This window comes from Empidonax traillii, unplaced genomic scaffold (assembly GCF_003031625.1).
Source record: "Empidonax traillii isolate 1590-97213 ecotype Southwest subspecies unplaced genomic scaffold, ASM303162v1 scaffold15:size5535645, whole genome shotgun sequence".
Lineage (NCBI taxonomy): Eukaryota > Metazoa > Chordata > Aves > Passeriformes > Tyrannidae > Empidonax > Empidonax traillii.
The window spans coordinates 1,043,534-1,065,415 of NW_020955208.1; the positions used below are offsets into that span (position 1 = coordinate 1,043,534).

Consider the following 21,882-nt stretch of genomic DNA (forward strand, 5'->3'; position numbering starts at 1 on the left):
TATATGTCTGCTCACTCACAGAACCTTCCTGACAGCTGTAAAGAAAAAAAGTTGCATTTCTGATGTTCCAAACTATCTTCCATAAGCACGCTTCTAGATTTATTGTCCTGGCTTCCAGCAGAGGTTGCCCAAGATCTGTTGGTGATACTGGCCATCAAAGTGAACAAGTACAAAACTGAGTTGCCAACGGAACTGGGACTTTTTCACCCTGACAGAAAAAAAGTCTAAGACCAAAATAAATGCCCCTCCCGGTACCATGCAGATTTTAAATAAGTCCATCACAGGCTTCATTCAGTACATTATCCAACACAAGACTAGGGATATATGAGGGTTCGACCCTCATAAATAGGAGTTTTAAAGTTGTCCATATGCATGTGTATTGCACACGCATACATACATACATACATACATATATATATATATATATATATATAAATAAAGCTGTATCACTAGGACAGGTTGGGAAAATGGTAGATGCTAACTCTGAGTGTTTGGAACATGCATCTGCCACTGGCTCTCAAGGTGCCTTTGAAGAGCTGTGTTAGAGCCCTAAAAATGAATATAAAGAAGTGATATCTCCTTTTGATTACCATTTCCAGAATAAGCACGTATGGATTTTCACTCTCCCCTCTAAATACTGCCACAGTTTAGACTGCAGTCATTCCATGTAGGAAAGAGTATAAAAGTCAAAGAACAGCATGTAACACTTCTTCAAGAAGTACTTGTTTTGTGCATGTACTCCAAGGGGGGAATGCCAGAAACATGAAAAAAGAAAAACCCAACACAAACCAAACCAAAAATCTAAACAAACAAAAAACATTTTCCTTTTTTAAGTGACACCTCTTTTGGATGCTTTCCAGGTGTGGGAGAACCACCACGTGCATTAACTCTATGTGGTTTGAATTAGAGAATAATTATTGCAGTCTAAAACCATATTACAAATTGATGGCTACGTATATATGTTGTATATTTATATATACACACAGCATGATAAACTGTTTTTACTGTACTCCAAGTTCCCAGAGCCAGAAGTGCACTAACGTAAGAGACACCCAAGTCAGATTATGGCCCAGGCTACCAGAGTTTGCTCCCCACACCAGGTGGCACCAGACAGCTTTAGTGAAAACCTCTCAAGGCCAACATTCCCCAGCAGACCTGGGATTCATCTTTTCCCATCTTTCAGAGTATTTCTGGGTACTTTCTAATTATCTTGCATCTTCTGTGCTCTTCCTCCTGAAGGAATTTAAGAAGCTTCTAAACATTACATGTAACATACACCAAAGGAATTACGTATACGCACTAAGTAGGGCAGGGATAAATAAAAAGTTGATGGATTTTCATATAGTTAGCAACTTACAAAACCATTCCCAAATAAACTCTGAATTTCCCCTCAAGAGCTTGTGGGCAAAATCTTTTGAGGCACTTTAAGAAACAGCTGTTTTTTCCCCAAAGGACACTCTGCAGCCTAAAGTACACAGCATTGCTCCAGAATCATTTTCAAGGTTCACATAAAATTTTTCATAAGGTGTAAATAACTGCATAAATAGCTGAAATCCCAGGTTTTGAAATACGAAGCATTGCACCCTCTTGCTGTCACCATGCAGCAATGTTTGTACAACACAGACACTTACCTTTTGGTTTTCTCTCACTGTTGTCAAGGTTCAAGAACTTTCTCTCTCTCTCCGAGTCCTCATTTCTCAGGCGGTTTAACATTTCCTCCAGTGTTTTGACAATATCAGCAAATGAAGGACGCAACTTTGGATCCATCTGTGAATGCACACAAGTCAAATAAGTTCACGTGGGTTTGTCCATGCTATTCTGCTTAGACAGTGGATAGACAGAGGGACAATCTGAAGAAACCAAGGAAATTCAAGACTGTTTTAAGTGTGTTATCATCGCAAAGTGGCATTTCTGTCTATTATACTTCTCACATTTAATTATCAAGTTGTAAACATTACAGGCAGAGGATGAATTTTAAAGTGACAAGGTGGGAATCTGTCAAGACTCATGGCTTGTGATGGGGCTTTGTTTGTTTTGAACAGCTTGAATAGTTCAAGATTTCTTTCTGGACTCTGGTTATCAGACGGAGATTATGTACCAATGTTGCTTCAAAAGGATTACACAGAGCGGCATGGCTATGCCATTCTTTAAAAGTTTGTAATTCTTCCATCACCTCCTTGTGGCTTTAATTAAAACCCACCTAAATGGCACTGCTGAAAATGCATCTTTCCATCTGTTAATCAGCCTTACCACTTGATGTACTGGTCTGTCTTATAAGGAAGCAAAATTGGTTTACATAATTTGACCAAGTAATATATTAGAAAAAAAAAAAACCTCAAGTAAAATATTCCCCCTGTATCAGTTTGAATTTCTCAGTATGTATTTAATTATTCACTCTAGCAGAAATGGAACTCTAAACAAAGTCCAACACTAAAACTGAACTGCAGGCCAAGAGTTTAATTTAAGATAGTAATTTAGAAGGCATTTCATAATTTTGAACATTGACCCTGTACACATGTTACAGGTTTAACTACTGTAGGTGTGAGTATCTAACTCAGCAGCTGAAAGTTACCTCATTACAGTAATAACAAAATATTCTGCTTGACCTGGTTCCTGTTTCCAGCCTTCTAAAGGGCTTTTTCAGAGTGGGCAAGCCCAGACAGATCTCACCTCTGCAATGGGAACAGTAGTGCTTTTGTGCACAACAAACCTCCCAGACCTCCCTCGTACTGCCCTGCAGGTCCTACGAGATGGATCTTCCTGAAAAGAACTGGTCTGATCAGCAATGCCAGAACACCTTCCAGCAACACAGGGTGAAGGGCTAAAAACTCACACGTACGGTAATAAAACCCAACCGGACAGATCGCACTTGAAGAGCTCGAGAGCAAGCAAGAAAGTGGTTCTAATGCAGCAGCTGGAATTTCCTGGCATTGGAAAACATTTTTCTGCTTTCCCTGTTTCACTGAAAGAGTAGGGCAGGGGCAACGCTGAAGCACACGCTGTACTCTGACAAACTTACTAATTTGGGAGGCTTAAGGAGCTGTTGCAAGCTACAGGAAGTTAGAGGAAGTAAAAGGGGCTCTCTGGCTATTTTAATTTATGCTAGGTAGGATCCAGGACAAAGGCACCAATGGAAAAGTTACTCAGAGCAGCGTTTGCCTCTTCCATCCCTGAGCAGTCCACATTCTGCTCAAATGGAATAAAAGATTCTTCCTCCAGGCAGCAGTTGCCCACAGCTCAGCTCGTGACGGTAAGCTTTTTCCATGATCATTTATGATTATGTTTATTAAGTATTCACACAAACAGGCTTATAGTTGTTGGGGAGTACCTTGAAGGTACTTATTTTAAAAAATCCCACACTTTTTAACAACAAATTAAAGACATTTTAATCCACTATTCATACATGTCAGTTTTTACTGGTTTTCTTACATGCCTTAAAACACATTTCCTGGCTGTAGAAAACCCCAGGGCTTTGCACATTAGTTCAGCTGATCAGTTGGGCTACAGAGTTTACATTTTGCTGACCTAATAAAAAGCTTTATAAATGTCCATGTCTAAGAGCAAATTATCACACCAGTCACCTATTACTGAAGCACAGCATGCTTGGGAAAACATAAGAAAGCCTTATCTGTTTATTCCCTCTTTCCTTCTACTAGGTGAGTGGTCAGTGAATTCCAGCATGGCCCATGCTGAAATCAGCATATTAATGGCTCGATCACATGAGAGTAATTTACATTTCAATTCGGGGAAGGGACATTTATTACACAAGAAGCAGCATTTGACCATAATCAGTAGGAGAAAATCCTTTTTCTCTGACCACACCAAATTCTTACATGAGAATATAAGGTCACTGCCTCTTCCTTCATGAGCAGTTTTGCTCTGAGTTTCTGTGCTAGGAAATTGCTTTGAATCACACACCACGTGTTTGGATGCAGTACCTTTTCTGGAGTCTACAGGTCAAAGCTGGTATTTCCCAAGTCAAATCCTACCTTTAGCCAAACCCTTTAGTGCTCATGTAACCAAAACACTTCATAAACATGAGTCAGATATACCAATGTCCTGGTGAAACAAGCTCTGCTGGATGAAGGTGAAACCAGAGGAGTGAAGTACCTTGTCCACTGTGAAGTTCCACAAACATTTTTAGAATTAAATTATGCTCTCTGGTGTCAAGAGCAGCAGTCATGCCCCCAGTCTCACCTTTATACCGTGCTCTGCTGGAGCATGTGCATTTGGACTAATACAAGGCAGAGAGAGCTCAGGTCAAAAATAAGCATCAGGAGCATGAAGAGATGAGACTTTTCTTACAAGCACTCACACTTGGACACAGTGCTGGTATTGGTTCCAGTATGGCCTGGTTGTGAGTCCCCAGTGAAGTTTTGGGCAATAAAATTTTTAGAAGTTGCCTCAACTTAAATTGTGCAAGCTGGACGTTCCCAACTTCATCTGAAACCGGCAGTAGCTCAGGTTCTCTTATTTCATATAAACCAGTTTACTGTACAATGGCACTAGAAACTCTGTTATGGAATAACCAACAAGAGAGATCTACTTCCTTGGAATTTTCACACTGAGGAGCCACGAAGGTATCCAGAGTAGTTTAACGCCTGCTCTTGGTTTGTTTGTCCCCTCTGTTTGTGAGGGCAGCTCAGAATCCTTCCTTCACAGCTCAGTAGGTCTGTACACAATAACAGCTGCATTTTGTCAGCCCAAGGGTTACCCAGTTCCAATAGCATCCAACTGGTTATGAGCAGCCTGAGCAGCCTGCAAGAAGCTCTTCAGTTCTGTTTGTTTGGCATGACAGAATACAGAATTGCAAAAACACAAGATACACCTTTTTGCAAGGGGAAGGGAAGGATTATAAAAACTCCAAGGGACTTTCTGGGTTATCAGAAGGCACTGCTGTTATAGGTAGGCTCTTCAAGCCTCTTCTGTAAGTGCTTTAAGCTCTATCTTCAAAAGCCAGAGGGATTTAGAGGACTCTAGTTTAGGCCTCTCCCCTTCAAGTAAGATACTCACGTTACAGCAGTTGAAGGCCAGCTGCAGGAAGTCAGGAGGACAATCTCCCACCATGTGCTGGAAGGAATCATAATCTAACCCAAAATTCTGTACAAACAAAAACACAACACAGAGATATAAATGAGGTCTGCTATCTGGCCCAAAGCATCTTCTTTTTAGGGGAACCCTACGTGGAGTTATCAGGAATAGCCAGGAACACCAACTCAACAACCACATGTAGATAATTTTAAGAAACCTTCATGCACACTCTGAACTGCAGCATTCCCAGTGGGATTACTGATACAGGATACCTGTAAAAGAATGGACTGACTTCAAAGCCCATCCCTCTTCCTGCACTCAACTGCAATCCACTGCAGTTGAAATGGTGCCTGTGTGGATCTGGAAACAATATCTTATACTGTGATGTTTCAGTGTGGTGACTTTCACCGTGCAAATTAACAGCCTGCTATAAAACCAGAGACTTTGCTATGATGAAAATGTATCAGTTAAAATGGTTAACTTTTCTGTGGATGGTAGACTGGTAATACAAGTTATCCAGTACCTTACGTGCATGCCTATAAAATATGAAGGCCAGAGGAGCAAAAGAATTTTACTTACTGCAGTTTGAGACCTAAGCAATTTCACATTTTCAGAACCAGAGGGGGACAGACAGTTTGGAAGAGCCCCCCCCAGAGGGCCAAAAGCTGCCCTGCAGATGTGACTCAACCAAAAGGCAATCGAAGAGAGCAAGAAGTATCTTTGATTAGTCAATTATAGCTCAGATCCACAGTGCTTAGGAGAGTCTATGCAAAAATAAGAGTGAGCTTATTTTAGCTGCTGTTAACCCAGGTCCTGCCCCTTTCACAAGGAGGGGCTGCTTAGAGGATGCAGCTGCCAAAAGTGAACCTGGCAAGAAGTCTGCACGAGGAATCACTCCACAAAAGGAAGAGCTGGCATTGCAGTGCTCTCAGTGTTCTGCCAGTGAGGGGCAGAAAAGAATTCCCATGAGGATCACAGCTGCACAGAGTCTCTGGGAAAGCGTCTTCAATGGAGCTTCCTACAATAACAGCGTGGAAGAACAAAAGCCTTTTCCAGGCTATTTTTAATGCAGCACCTATTCATCCTATCTTTGGCAGCAGTGCCAGAAGTTCTAAAGGCCAGGCCTTTATCGTGGCAGACTCAGCACCTCCCACCAGGGTTATAAATGCAACACTTACCTCTGTGCGAGGGAGATAGTCTGGATCCGCCTGTATTCTTGCTATGATCTCACACAGAATTATACCGTAGGAGAACACATCTGCCTGAGAGAGAAGAAAAAAAAAATTGACAGACACGTGGTTCAGTTATGAACAGTGGGTGTTCTTATCTGCCACAGAGTCTCTTCTCGCCCCAAATGGCTATCAGGGGACACCTAAACTGGCCCCTCAGCCTTACAACACAGAGCCACTGCACTATTAGCTACCCTTTTCCACGTCACGAAACACATGCTTACAGTAAAGCCTTCTTGTTGCATAAACAACAGTGATAACTTTAAAACTCTTTCAAGAATAAAAGAGAAAACCCACCAGACCACTCTTAATTCAGCAGTGTAAAAAAACAAAACAAAACAACACAATAATCCTTCCTTGCATAAAGGATGGTGAAGTTGCATTTGATGTCCTACAGATGGGAATAATTAGCCAAAAACACGACATGCCTGTATATCACTGTGGTTAGAAAAATGGGCTTAGAATACACATGATCAAAGCTTATCCAGAACATTAATACTGTTTTTAAGAAGAATCACAGTTTTCTCTTCTCAGGGTTCAGTACCTCTGGAGAAAACAGCTTGAGGTATTTAGCAGCACTGTACACCAGCCTCAATTTCCATGACGCTCAGTAATCATTTATCTGACTACCCCTGGAGCTGCACAGTTCCTCAGATTTCCACCCACCTGAGTTTTTCATGAATAAAATTTAGGAAAACACGGAACACAAGTCTACGGAGCAGAAGCTTGCATCTCTCATCCCTTACATATCAGCCAGGCTTACGTGTCACCTTTCATGCTGATTGGGGCGTAAGACCTGCTTCCTCTTTAGTCCTTCATGCCCCAGGGTTGGTGAAGAATGTGGCACCACAGATCTGGGTACTTTATTATTAATTTAGGTCGATCGTAACTCTTTAAAAAGCTTTAAAATGGTAATTATTATATTCATTACTGAGGTAGCTACTGCTTTCCTGTAAGTTGAAAGTACCACCAATTAAATAGATTATTGACTACTAGCTAGAAAGAGGTACAGGTTGGGGGTTTATCACAGAAAGGCTACACTGGCAGGGCTAAAGTACTGGAGAGAAAATCTTGTGTACAGAAGAGCTTGATTGAAAATACTGTTTCTAAAATCCAGTGTGAGCTGATCCTCCTCTGAAAGAAGCATTTCCCAATGACACAAATAGGAAAACTTGCAAATATCACTGGAGAGCATTTTTGTTTTATCAAGGAATCTTACCTAAAGAAATGCTGATTTATATGTATACACACATACACACACATAAGTGTGCAAGTTTACATACAGGCTTTACTTCTACCCAGATTTCACCAGAGTATGGGAAGCAACTTCACTGCATTTCTCATGAGACTTGGTTAAATGAAATCGTGTTAGGTCAACAAACCATTACCATATTTTGGCATGTGGGGAGTTTCAGAACAGAAATAGCATCACAGAGAACAATCCTAAAGCTAGTTCTATTTCCATGTAAGATTACACACCACGAATTAAAAATATTAGCTATTCAACTCTCACTCTCCCTTAGTCTAAGTACAGAAATGTCACAAGTGAAAACAGCAATAGTTTTATTATTATTATTTATTATAATTCTAAGTCATGCATACAGCTAGTGAAGAGAAACATCTGACAACTTTTATATCATGTACCTACCTTTTCATTGTAGGGTTCATCTCTGAGAACTTCTGGTGCCATCCAGAAGGGTGAACCCACCACTGGTAACTTCTCACTATACAGATATGGGATAGATGGGGGTATAGGGGGAGAGGAGTGGAAGGAAAGAGGGAAGAACTATTAATTAAATGCTCAAGCATGGCTACTAACTTTCCCAATCAATTACTCACATTTTATTTCTAGTTTTTAAATGCTTGGCCACTTGGGGGGGGGGGAAGAAAGAAGTATCCATCCCAACATGTATACTGATAAGCTACTCTGAATGAAGTCAGCACAGCCTGTTAGCAAACTGAATTAAAACAAAAAAATCAAGACTGATCAAATGAATCCTTTAATAGGCAAAACCTCAAAGTAATCAGAATAGATCCAATTTGAAAAATCTGCTGTTTCCATATGGTTGAATAGTGGGGCCTTAAAGAAAGACCTCCAGGCTGTCACCCAGCTGACCTTGAGAGAATACCTATTAAAAAAAATAAAGGCCTCTGAAGGCTTCAAGATAGCAAGGCTTGCTATCAGCAAACTGCGAACAACAAAGCTGCCTTTCAGAGTGGAGGTAAGACCAGATCAAACCAAAATGGTGCCTAATGCAGCAATTCTCTCAAGTTGTTTATTTCAGCAGCTACTCTAACTATTGCTGTACTCTCAGCTTTCAGGGCATCTCAAAAGTGGTTATTAAGAACAACTTAAGGCACCTGTAGTGCCTTCCTGATTTTGGGATGGGTGCATTTGAATACTGCTGCAGCTTTCAGCACCTTACAGGGTGCCCCAGGGGAGCTACAAGATCCACTGGCTGTACTTACCAGCAGTTTGGAAATAAGGGCTTTGTTGAGCTTTTACATCAGTATTTCAACAACATTAACACAAGCCTTTAGATCTCCCAAGATCTAAAGGTTTCAGGATATGTGCAGTCTAAAAACTGTGCAGAGCTGAGATCAACTTTTATTGTTCTCCTTGCAGTCAAAAGTGCTGGAAGGCTTTTATTTATTTTACTCAGAAGCATACACTGGAGAAAATCTGACAGCATATTTCACAGTCAGAATACTCCGAAATACACAAATTAATATATAGAGAGAACAACGAAATCCTTGTCCTTGATCTCCCTAATGGAGGAGGGATGACAAAAGGACTATTTCCAATTGTGACAATAGCTTTGACAGTCACCTGTGCATTCCTCAAATGAGTTAAGATTATGATTTCATCCTAGAAAAAGTAAAATGGAGAACTACAGTAATTTTATAATTAATTTTACTCTGTTATAAATCTGGATCTTGACAACTAACCCAGATGTTAAAGAGAGTACCAAAATGCCCCTGAATATTATTTATGAAAATGGAAAGAAGCTAAAGTTGCTTAGAATCAACAAATGACATTTATTACAAAATCATTCCAATCCAGAGTGCTGGACAGTATTTTTGTGGGGTTTTTTAAAACCCAGATTTCCCAAGTACCTGTTAAAAAGATCAACTGAAAAGCCTGCGTAAATCATCTAGTCATTGGAACATTTTTGAAGAATAGATGTCACTTCTAAATATCAAAATGGACAGCAATTAAGGTTGGAACATTTTGGTCATCCAGCCTGCAGTTCCAGAGTGAAGACTGAGGATATTTTTTGCAAACTCTGTATCAGAATTCAACAACAGCCTCAGGGATCTGGCTCTGACTGGAGCTTCTGACCTGCAGTCACACTGCAACTCTCTCCCCATTTCAATCAGTTCACGTACCTGTGATCAGGAATTTTCTCTGCTAAACCAAAGTCTCCCACTATTGCTGAGTATCCATTCTCATCGTGTTTTATTAAGCAGTTCTGGAAAAAGGAAAAAACAAAATAAAACCAAACAGAAGAGTTATTGTCTGGGTACGAAACCTCTATAACATTTGTTTTATCTGTTTTTAATCTGGAACGTAACTAGAAAGTATAGTTTGGAGCACATTCGTCCATGAGAAGCTTTTGTTTGAGAGCAACCACCCTCTTCCCCTGCCCTTCCCCTGCACAATCACATGTCTGTCAAACGAGATGCTGCAAACAGCCTTCCACTTAGTTAATAATCCACTTAAAAACTTTCTGAGAAGCAGGCAGCCACAGGCAGCACATACCCAGCTAGGTAATAACAAGAATTGAGATGATTTAGCTCCCTTATGCTCCACAATATGCAATACACGCTGTTCACTATGACACTTTCAATTTTCTCTTCACCATTTACCTGTACCTGACCAGAATACAAGATGAGAGCAAACTCTAAATGCCTTTGTATATTTTGCTACTGAAAAGGAACTCACTGCTTTCCAGTAGCTTTTCATCAGAAAATGTAAGATGTGACAAAGTTATATGCTCCTTTAAACTCTCAAAATTCTTTATTTTACAGCGCATTTGGAAAACATGATTAAAGGGAAATGTCTAATAGGCAAAAGCTGTCAGTCTTTTCTTTTCAAATGTGCCCTCCAGTGTCAGGATGGAGGGCAATTTAAGGACACACACAGATAATTCTGGGCTGGCACATCATACACAGAGTATTATCGATTTCTTTTTGTTATTTATTTACAACTCTGAGAAACACGCTTTGACCATTCCAGCACCGCACCTTTCCCCTTCTCACCAAATGAATCGATAGCTGACTCCCCTGCATTTTCTGCTGTCCTGCAATAGGTAGAACAAGACAAAATTCATTCCCTTCCCACATGCCTTGGTTCTGCAGGCAGTACAATAGCAGTGACAGGCAGCAAAACCACTGCCGACTCCTACCGAGTGGTACCCTGCATTAATTAGCTGAACAGCAGGAAACACTTTCTGCCTTTATTGTGCTTGGATATACAAAAGCCCCTCGCTGACCCTGAGCATTAGCTTGGCTGTAGAATGCAGCTCCCAAGAAAAGCGAGTCCCTTGTCTAAAAGATCAAGTTCAGGTCATCACTGTTTGTATTATTCAGAGACGATTGTGGCTCGGGCCACGAAGTGAGTTTCCCTCCTGCCAATTAAAAGGTTGAGGAAGCCATTCCCGCGATCACGTAAAATCGATGCCAGGCTCCTGAGATGCAAAAGCTTTATTTGTTTAGCATGACTCAAGTATAACAACCACAGTTAGCTTGGGGATTCATAAACATGTACCAAGTTAAACCAACTGCGCTTACCCAAAGAGCAGCAAAGCTTCTCAGTTGCGGCCTTTGTTATCTTGTATCAAAGGGGGCATTCATTGCACTCGCCTCTCTTTAAACATTTGGGCATTCTAAGTGGACTTAAAACTGAGAAGGATAAAACTTCTCTGAGAAATCTCACTCAAATGATTCAGACAAGTGGAATGTCGTTGTGTACCACACAGAAACAGGTCCACGAGGACACCGGAGACTTTGTGGTGTTCAGGAAGGTTGGTACTATTTTACGCAGAAAAGTTTCAGGTTATTTTTCTGCCATAGATTTCTCAGCAATGAAAGATAATTCTTAATTAAACATTTTTTCTGAAGAAACTTCTATGATTCATAAACACTAGTTTTGAAATCTAGATTTCCTTCCTGCATTACCTTTGACTATTTACATTTTGTTCGTTTTTAGGAGCAAGACCACAATACTTAATTTTACCTTCTGGGTTTTATGGATTAATGTTATTCTCCAATAACCTCAGGTCTCCAAAACTTCAGGGAAACGTTTAAAACGAGACAATTGAAAGAACTACTTTCAACACAAATAAAAATCTGCAGAAACCTATCTACTGACCTAAAGATCTATGATAATTTACAAGGCTGCTTTGATACCAAAGGGAGACTTAAACTCAACGTCACTCTGACAGCAAATATTCCTTCAGCTTCTTGCCAGTATCTAATCACATCCCATTAGACAGCGATACATCACCAAGTGAAGATGAACAATCCCACCCCCCAACAAGCCCCAGGCAGTCTCAGCTCTCAGGTACAGCACCGAACCATTATGCAAGTAGGTTATTCCCAGCTAAATCATAAATTAAGCCAATGCTGCCTGACAGCTCTGAGCTCCTTCCCCAGTAAGAGGTATTTGCCTGCAGCAAAGCCAGGCTCGCTTTCAGTGCAAGCATTTGGAGAGGCCGAGCAGTGCAGACATCCCACAGGTCCTGCAGGAGAGGCCACAGCACCGGGAGAAGGCACAGGGGAAAGCCCAGGGCAACAACTGGGGCTACAAAGAATCGATCGGTTGTTCTGCTGGGGTGGGCTGCACAACTGTTAAGTGATGTAAATAAGGAAGCCAAGCTGTTCTCTCTCACTAGTGGAAGCTTGTCTTTTGTTTGCACTCGAAGAAGTGCTGAGTGTGAATTTAAATCCATTAGGATGCGTCTTCCAGTACAAGAGTGACTTTTTTTATTCATACTGGTATCAGCCACAGGCAGGTGACATGCACCAGACAATAAAATCCCAGTGTCACTACAAATGCTCACTGTAGTGAAACTAAACTGATTTAATTCAACTGGGGCAAGTTTTTATGTAGCTAAGCACCAGTTTCCCAGAACCCATGTCAGTTTTCCAGCCTGTATTACTAAGGCAAAGTTGTGTGGACAGTGATGCTTCACTCTGTGCTGAGATTCTCCAAGATTCAAGGCTAACTCTCAGCACCACCATGCTCCTCCTCCACCCCAGTGATGCCATTACACAACACTGCCCCGAACTCCCAGCACAGACAACTGAGTTACCAGATTTAAGATGCAATTCATAAATAGGTGACTGAACACGGCCCACAGTAACTGGCAGTTCACGTGCACCCAATGAAAGACATTTCCAGGAATTCACATTCTACCGTCAAGGTGAATCAGGATCAGAAAGAGAGAAACCTTCATTGAAGATTAAGTGGTCAAAAAGAGCTTTTGAATTTAATCTAGGGGTGGTTTCTTAGCAGGAAAAGTACAATAGTACACACTGCACTGTTTCTTCTAACAAAGTGATACTTCTCTGTTTCTTTTAAAAAAAAAAAAGGATATCAATGTGTCAATGTGGTATGAAGAAGTTTCATTAATGGACTTTGGCACAGAAATGCAAGAGTTCAAACCCCTTGCTAGTGCAAGAGCCTCTCAAGAACTGCCTATGAAACGAAACTCCAAGCAGCTTCACAACACTGGCTTTGAAAAAACACTTTTGACTTACTATTGTACTATTTGTACAAGCTGCAAGGCAAAAAAAACATGACAACCTTCTCAAGATTTCTCTTTGGACTCCTACAGACAGGGATGTTCTTTCCTCTGGCAGTTCACACAGTTTAAGAGGGCACTATTTGACTTCAGCTGGGTTCTCAAGAGTGGGGGTTTTTTTCCTCCAAAATAGGAACCCCATCAGTCCTTCCTGAGGCAGTCTCTTAAAAGGAGCAAGGAGCTCTGTACATGAGCCCTAAAGAGTTAACAGAGCTGTTTATGCAGACAGATGTGAAAGAACATAAAGCCCCCTTTGTGTGTTACAGGAGCTTAACATCTGCTTTGCACAGCATAATCCTACTAAGACAAATGCAATATTCTACTCTCCCTTTTACATAAACAAAAATGAAAATAGACTCAAGAGTTGCAGAGTTAAAAATAAATTGCTTAGATGAAGAAACCCCACAGTTTTATTTCATGGTATGACATACAAGCTGAACTCCTCAGATACTTTACTGCACTCCAGAAAATACAGAAATGCTACTGCAGTGTCATTTGCAACCTTCTGATGACTGTTACTGAATTAAAATACTTGAAGGCCAATTGAGATGTATCAGCTATTTTTAAATAGCTACCCCCTAGGAAAAACATCACTGACAATTAAATGCATAATAGGAAGTTTACAGTACTAGATACACTTCTGAAACTATTGTGTTTAAGGGACAGGCTCCACTTGGTTCCCAAAGTGCCAGTAAAAGTTTGCTGTTGTAACTATCATCAGAAATAACCATCTGTAACAGCTAATTTGTTCAGTGCCAGCCCTCCCCTGCAGTGCAAAACATCCCCACCAGAGCTTAGTGCGGCACAAAGGGGACTCTGCAATTGCAGCAGCCAAGTACGAGACTCATCAGACAAAGGTGCTGTTCACTGCTCGGGGTTCATCTTGTGTTAAAGAAGCAAACAGAGCACAAGGTAGGAAGTCAGGGCATGTCACCTGCAAGCCCAAAGGCGGTGAATTTATGTTACATCAGATAATCCACAGTAATTGCTTACATGCAAGGATTCTGTCCCGTAGAAACTGAGGCTGCTCCTCTCTCAATGGCACAAGGCTGAGCCATTACACACTGAGAAGTGAAAGCAGATGTTGGCAGGAATACACACACACTCATATGTGTGTATGTATCTAAGAGCCTAAAGATTAGAATTTCTTCATAGATTTTTATCATCAGTGGAGCTCACAATGTCCCCTAAAACTGCTCACAGCCTACTACTGATTTATAAAACCTTGTTTTCAATTATAAACAATTCTGCAAAACTAAAAGGCACTTGTTTGGGGGGTTTTCTGTTTGTTTTTGATCAAGAGCTTTGCTGGCGGGGTTTTAGGGAAGGGGCGTTCAGCTACAACAGCTCAGGTGATTGGGAGAACAAACTCAGAATATGTGTTGCAAACAAATTTTTAACTAATGCAAATAAAAAATCCTCAGAATATTAGGCTGAGGTATCGTATCAAATTTGGCATGTTCTCAACTTGAAACACGATGAGACCTCTGTGTAAGATGCATCTTTTGCCACTGCTGCAAGGAGTAGACTGGGACAGGCATATCCTGCATGAGGAATTTGAGAGTGACTGAGGGGACAAGACAGGGGCTGGCAGGGACCAAGAGCAGGGTCTTGAGCGAGGAAAAACCCCAAATACCATCACAAGGACTTAAGAACTGCAAGTACAGCAAACAGGTGGTGGTGGCAGGGATGAGCTAACCTGGAGCAGCAGAACACGGGGAGAGCTAGAAATGGCTCAACAAACTAAAGACCAGAAGACAGAAGGATTGCCTGGATAAAGCATCAAGGGGCAGCAATAGGAAGAGGGTAAATGCAGTCAGCCTCAGATAAGGAGATTGACTGATAAGGTCTGGAACTGGGAGTAAAAAGAAGAGACAAAGCCTGTGAAGAAGGATGAAAAGCCTAACCAGAGGCTGGCATTGCACACTAGGAGAAAGGATTGGGTAGTAACCCAATGATGTATGTAGGTATGATCAGCCTTGGAAAAACAGGCAGACTCCAAGATATTCACTTCTCACTGCCAGGGAGTCTCTCTCATCCCTCTCTCTATTCCTCCTCAACAGCAAAAACATGCAGTGTGTTTTAGTAATATTAATTAACAGTAGCAAGAAATACAAATTAAAAATACTTCATGTTACTTCATGAAGCAACAAACACCTTCACCATGAAACTCATGGTTTCCAATCCTAAGGTAAAGTGCATCGTGTCGTTTTTTTCCCATTGTTTCTAAAATTGGTAGGAAGTTGCATACAAAAATTCTGGATCAAAAAAAATAATATTGCACAAAAGATGGGATATAAAACTTCCTGTAACAGCTTTCCTTCTTCCCCTTATGCATACACATTAAGGTAACACCCTGAGTTACTCGATCACACAGTTTTCCACCTGGCATCCATGTGTTTTAGTGCACACAGTGGATTCACGCTGATGGTAAATTGGGACTGTACATAAAACACTTGGACCACTATTTTCAGGACTCTGGCCACTCTTCCCACATAAACAGCAGGGTGACAGAAAGGCTGGGAAGAGATGAATAAAAAGAGCCTGGGCTGCAAATGAAGCTCTTCTGTCTTGTGGTTAAGACTATTGCAGTGTTGCCCCAGGATCTGGACTCTGGCCTTCCTCAGCCACAGGAGGAGTCTGTGACAAGAAAGCTACTTTAACAAAATCTTTCAGAGGACACACAGGATTAGTAACATTCTCTGCCTCCAGGGGTCAAACCTGACTATTTTATAAGTGCTCTAATGCTTCCAACTGTCTCTGAGGTCAGTGAGCACATTGCTTTGAACTTAAACATGTAAAATGCCAAATACCCCAAACAAGAGACAAAAGTCTTAAAACACATACACAACATTCACCAATATTCTTGATTTAATCTGTCATAATAAGGCTGAGTTTACTCATCTCCCTCATCTCAGAGGTAAGAATAAGGTCAGTGGTATTAGGGCAGTCACTGGTGTGAGCTGCCAAGGAAATCAACAGTGCTTTCAGAGCAGGGTTTGAATGCAGTGCAAACACAGTGTAAACAAGGTGCTGAAGAAACTCATTGTGCAGTAGTAGGATATTTGTTTTGAGGGGTGAGGTACAAAAAGATTGCCATGTTCTTTTTGCAGGCTGGACACTTCTTCCCTGCACTGTCCCAAACACTGCTATTTTAGTTGTAGGTTACAACAGCCAGAATGTTGCAAAACCAAGTCAGATGAAGAAAAAACTCTATCACAATTCAGTGGCTTCTCCTGAAACACTTTCAATGTCTCACAGTATTCTGTTTTAATGACTGCACTTTCTGTGACTAAGACTTTCAGAGTTAAAATTCCTAACCAGACCTTCTTGACAATCACTGGAAGATGAAGAAAATCTTCATGATTCCAGGATGCAAATCCTCCTTCTGCACCTTCAATGAGCCTCAAATAACAAACAATTCCCAGGGTTTGCAGTGACATGGACAGGGAATGAGCCCACGAGGCAGGCTGTCAGAACCCATCTATGGCTTAATCTCTGCGTAAACCTTTTTATGACAAGTCAGAAGCGTGGACAGCACATTTCTTGGCTGGAAAAGGCCAGTCTGACCACTTGTGCTTCCTGACAGATTCAAGCCAGGCTGTCGCTACCGAGCAGGGCAGATGAGCCTGATCAGCTCCAGAGCCCGGGCACGGAGCTGCTCCCAACAGGGGTGAGCACCGGCTGTCTGGGCAGCACAGGCTCTTCCCACAGCACTGCCTCCCTCTCTGACACAAGGGCATCGGGAAGGGCACCCGTGGGATGTCAGGGCTGACATCCCCGTGGGCTGTCGCATCGACTAGGATGACCTACATCTACTCTTCTCCACCGTTCTTCCCTCTGGCCTCCTGCAGTATCAATGCTGCTCTGCTGCTCTCCACATGGTGCCATTAGGAAAAGAGATCACCCTGCTGCAGACTAATGGCCCAACCCATTTATTTTTCGATCTCAGATTGGCAGGGGACAGGAACTTTTTCTTTAAAATGCTATGCAAATACACAGACACACATAACACTAAGGGCAAGACAAGTCTGCTGCCACAACTGACACAGAAAAATTTATGTATCACACCATCCGCTCTGGGAAGCTGCGGGAATTAGAGATCTGGTGGGGGAAAAAAAAAGGAATCTGCCCTTGTTCAATCCAGATCAGAAGTCCTCTCCCAAGGAAAGAGTCCATCACATTTTCCTTCAGCTTTTTCACACACCAACTGTTTACTGGCAGGAATGAAGATGACTCATCCTACCAACCAATACAAACCTGGTAAAAGACAAGGCACATCCTCAAGCAGTAGCCAAAAACCACAGTCTGAGCACTGAAAATTTTGGTGTCTGGTTTTTCCTATGGTTGTCTTAATTTTTTTTGCTTTGGAAGAAAGTGACTTCTTTAAGATTCAAAAGGAGAGTAATTTGTCCAATAGATTTAATTTTTAAAATATATTTCATTAATATAATAATACACTAATTAAATTCAGAAGTTGTTTAAGGTGGGTGTTGAAGGCCCAGTGTTTCATCTACTTCCCTTCCCAAACAGAACAAGGAAAGTACATACATCTATTTAAAAAAAAATTAAAAAACAAACAAACAGAAAACAACCCAAAACGCCGAAAGAACTGGAAAATTTCTAAGCTGATGACTTAGACTTTTATGCTGACAGCCTCCAATGTGACCCACAGAGACACTATAAACTTCAGTGCTAAAAACAACCCAAATACTGCATAACTGCTAACAAATCCTTGGGGTTTGATTTGTTGTTCGTTTGTTTTTAAATAACCTCCGATGAGTTTGCTGTTGCTGGGACATCACAAACCCCTCCCAGCGGGTGCACTTTCCAAACAATTGGCATTCAACAATAGATAACACTGAAGCACTGGTAGGGCAGCTCCAGAGAATGGCATACAGTTATGTAAAGCTGGGAACAAAGGCATTCACAGGGATCCCAGGAAATGGCATTTTCATATGACTAACCATCACAGTATGTGTTATGAGAAAGGCTGCAGGCACAGAGTTCTCCTTTAGGTACTTTGGTTCCTTGCAGGAACTCTACTCTTAAATGGACTAAAATACCTCCTGAATTGAAAAAGAATGGGGAACACCATTATTATTAAATTCATCTTTAGATTAGATGCATTTATGCATCTCTTATCTGCACACTCCAAGGTGACTGAAATTTGGTGCTTTCTGAGCATACCATGTCAAAGTGACATGACTCCAAGTACGGGCATTTTTCATAAATTTGACATTCTTCTCTGCAGAATTCAGCCCCTTTCACTTGAAAGGACAGCCAAGGAAGTATTTTATGACTTCACTGAAATACTTCTTTCATCACCTGTTCAACTTTTTTTTCCCACCTTGGCTAGATGCACATTCCACATCTGCTTAACACTGCACTGAGGTAACTTTAAAAAAAAAGGAAAGAAAACTAGATGGAGGATTAGTAGTCACTCACATTTGCAAACACATTGTGTTGTGGTTTTTAAAGGCTGTTTCTAATCTTAAAAAACAGTTCCTTTTAGACTCAGATAATATTCTTCTGGATGCTTTCGACTGAAGTGCATGATGAAGTCTTCTCAAGAACTTCTTTCATATTGCAGGTCCCCAGTGAGCTTAAACCAGCTCATGAGCTCCAGACAACAGGACAGACAGGACAGCAAAGCCCTCACAACAGGCTGCAGTGCATGCTAAGACCCAGTGGGAATACTGGGACAATCTGTTCACAGAGCTTGGTGCTCCTCTGTCAGTATTTCTAGCCGCGTTTGAATTAGCTGGCTACTTCAGCCAAATAAATTCATGCAAGTTGTCACTAAGGCAATTAAAAAAATAAATCATTGTCCATTGGAAACTCTGCCGCTGAAATACCATTTAGGAAGAAATTCTGAAATTTGAAAATTTTAGGTAAACTGTTTTGATCTTACTGACTTTGAAAGCGAGAGAAACATTTAACGCAGAATTAGTAATGAAAGGTCACTCTTCCTACAGAAGATTTGTGAAACACACAGGGAAACAAAAACAACAAGGAGATTTTAAAGTGCGTTTGTAATAATCTTCTCAATTGGGTTCTTTATATGATTAACCTGTTCCAAATGTTAGATTGCTGCGCTTAATTATCCAGGGATTTAAATACTTTACTGAACCACAATTAGGAACTCAAAAAACTCTGCAGCTGCTTTCTGAGAAATCCAAAGCTGAACTCATTTAAGGAGTGACCTTCCATCAGGATGGTAATTTCTGCAGTTCCATATAAACCATGAACATGTTTTGAGGAAAGTTTCAATTCTATAAATTGTATTTCAATTTATTTCTCAAAATGCCTTAGATCACACCTTATACAACAACAGTTATCTGCCAAAAGGAGGAGGAAAAAACCCCAACAAACAATTACAGTACCTTCATCAAAAAGTTCTCTTAAGCTTATAAACGGTACCTTGGATGTAAGGTCTCGGTGGAAAATGCCTTTATAGTGAAGATAACTGATCCCCATGGCAATGTCATAAGCCAGTTTCACCCTCACTGTCCAGGGCAGATGCTGGTTACTGTCTAAGAGCTGTTCCAGGTTACCACAGTTGATGTACTGAAACGACAAAGCAACATTTGTAATTAATTATTTACCTTCACATATCGACAGGAATGTAAAATTCATAATTACACAGCTCAATTACATATTAAAACTTCTTTTCTTAAGGGCTTGGAGGGGCACAAAGTTTGCAGATCAAGTGAGGCTGAAAATGTCTCCCTTCACCAGCTGTGCCAATGCGTTTATGTTAAAGATGCACGTGCCAGCCACCACTGCATTAACTCTCTGGTATTTAAAACACCTACAATATTGTATCACCCTCTCATTTCCAGCTTGAGGAAAATTAGGGCAAAAAAGGATGAAGAGCTGCCTCTCATATAGGATAAGTCAACAAACAACAGGCTAAGTATCCAAGTGTAGGTCATGGAGCCTGATCAAGTTCCCAGATATCAATTCCCTAAACTGAAACAGCATCAAAGAAAAATATTACAATGTGTTGCTCTAAGTTCCATTTCTTTCACTGCTGTATCTACAGGTTCTAATCAGCAATCTGATTCCCACTGTGGTCCGTACTACATCAACCCCATCAAATGGCGGCCCCCATGAAAAGGAAAGTACATCAAGTAAAAGATAAATGCTATAAAAGACAGTGAAACAAAGCAGCACCTAAATGACACTAAGGAATATAACTTAGCTAAGACACGGCAGCTCCACTGCTCAAATAATCATTACAGTAACTCAGCTTATGCTTTATGTAGAGACCCTTTATACCACACCAGCAGCTACATCGTGTTTAAGCAGCTTCTTGTTTCACTCCCAGCCCCAGTCCCCCACCAGCACCCAAGCAAAAGGAGGAGCTCTCTCCAGCAGGAAAACCTGGCAGCAACGCAGGGACTTCTCTCAAGAAAACCCAAGCGAAGCAGGCAGGACAATTTGCTCCCAAGCCTGGCCCACGCACTAACACTGTGCCAGCTGCACCGACTTCCCTCCCCTGTGCCAGACAGATCTCCAACCCTCTCTCAGATGGCTTTGTACTTCCCTGTGTCATTCACCCCGACAGTGACACATGACAGTGTGGCACCCTTATCATGTTCAATTGAAGTCTTAATTGCAGCTTTTGTTATTTCAGAAACTTGTAACTTGCTTGTATTTCGTTGCGCTCCTTTGTGCCTTGGAGCCCGGGGCACAAGGCAAACACGAACCACTCACAATGGAGTGTGGATGGATGATCTCAGGCTGTGCTACAGCAAGGAGAGAGCACACAAAGTCACACTCTACTGATAAACCCAAGGGTCACAGCTCACCTCCACAACAGCTTCTTCCTTACAGTTTGGGCCTACCATTAGCTGAGCTCACAAGTTAATTCTCAAAACCTTTTCAGCAGATACACAAGTTCCACAGGTAACTAAGGTGGCAAAAGTATTCAGGCAGAGGAGGCACAAAGCAATTTTAACACAGAGCTCACCGGGAAGGGGCTCCACTGTGCTTCCCTTGGGAACGGGACTCATCCCAGCCCATTTCACCAGCAGTCCAGGGCATGACCCCTCTCTCTCCAAAACAACCTGTTCCTTGTGCTAGGGGTACGTGTGCCCGGAGAGCAGAGCAGCTCTGGAACAGGTCAGTCTGAGGCTATGCAGTCTCCATCCTTGGAGATTTTCAAGACCAACTAGAGCTGCAGCCAACCTGGTTCAGTGTTAGAAACAATGCTGCTTTGAGCTTTTCCAGCTTTTCTCACTGCTTTTATCTGAGCCCCTAAGGGAGCTAGATGACCTTACAGAGCACTCAAGAAAAAAAAAAAACATGCTCAATAAAATTAGATTTATATTTTTTCTAAGTCATAGGTTGCTATCATGCTTAAGGAAAAAATGGTGAATAAGACTTCTACAATAGCTTCTTATATATTCCCAGCCTCCCTGGGCAAGTGTGAACAGCACTTCTCATCCAGTTACGTTCAAATCCAAACAATACCGATCAACCTGGAACAGAAGGCACCAAAACCCCAGGCTGGATAACCCAGTTACAGTGACACCAATTACCCCAAAGCATTTCACCTTTCTGACAGGGCAGTAATGGACAACAGACCATCCATGCAGCACTACCAAACTTGAATTCCCTGGCAAGACAATATGAGGGGGAAGGGAATCACTGGCCCAGGTTCCATTTCCACACCATGACATAAACAGCTCCAGAAGTGCTAATAAACAATCAGCCCAGATGAGTATTGACACACACTGAAATGGGACAACAGCTGGCTACTGTATCGAGCATGCTCTTACTTTCCTTCTCAATACAGCAAGCCT

The 21,882-nt window shown here is 41.5% G+C and overlaps 1 protein-coding gene across 5 annotated transcripts in view; it reads right to left on the reverse strand.

Annotated features, from left to right (window-relative positions):
• Positions 1-21,882, reverse strand: part of TESK2 (testis associated actin remodelling kinase 2) — a 103,641-nt gene that overhangs the window by 1,253 nt on the left and 80,506 nt on the right. For 4 of the 5 annotated variants that reach the window (XM_027893121.1, XM_027893130.1, XM_027893106.1 and 1 more), the window contains 6 exons: positions 19,493-19,639; positions 9,651-9,733; positions 7,909-7,984; positions 6,210-6,293; positions 5,014-5,100; positions 1,632-1,767 (listed from right to left, as the gene is read on the reverse strand). In XM_027893121.1, coding sequence (XP_027748922.1) covers positions 1,632-1,767; positions 5,014-5,100; positions 6,210-6,293; positions 7,909-7,984; positions 9,651-9,733; positions 19,493-19,639 — 613 coding nt within the window. The remainder of the gene's footprint in view (positions 1-1,631; positions 1,768-5,013; positions 5,101-6,209; positions 6,294-7,908; positions 7,985-9,650; positions 9,734-19,492; positions 19,640-21,882) is intronic. The other variant, XM_027893137.1, reaches the window with a different exon arrangement.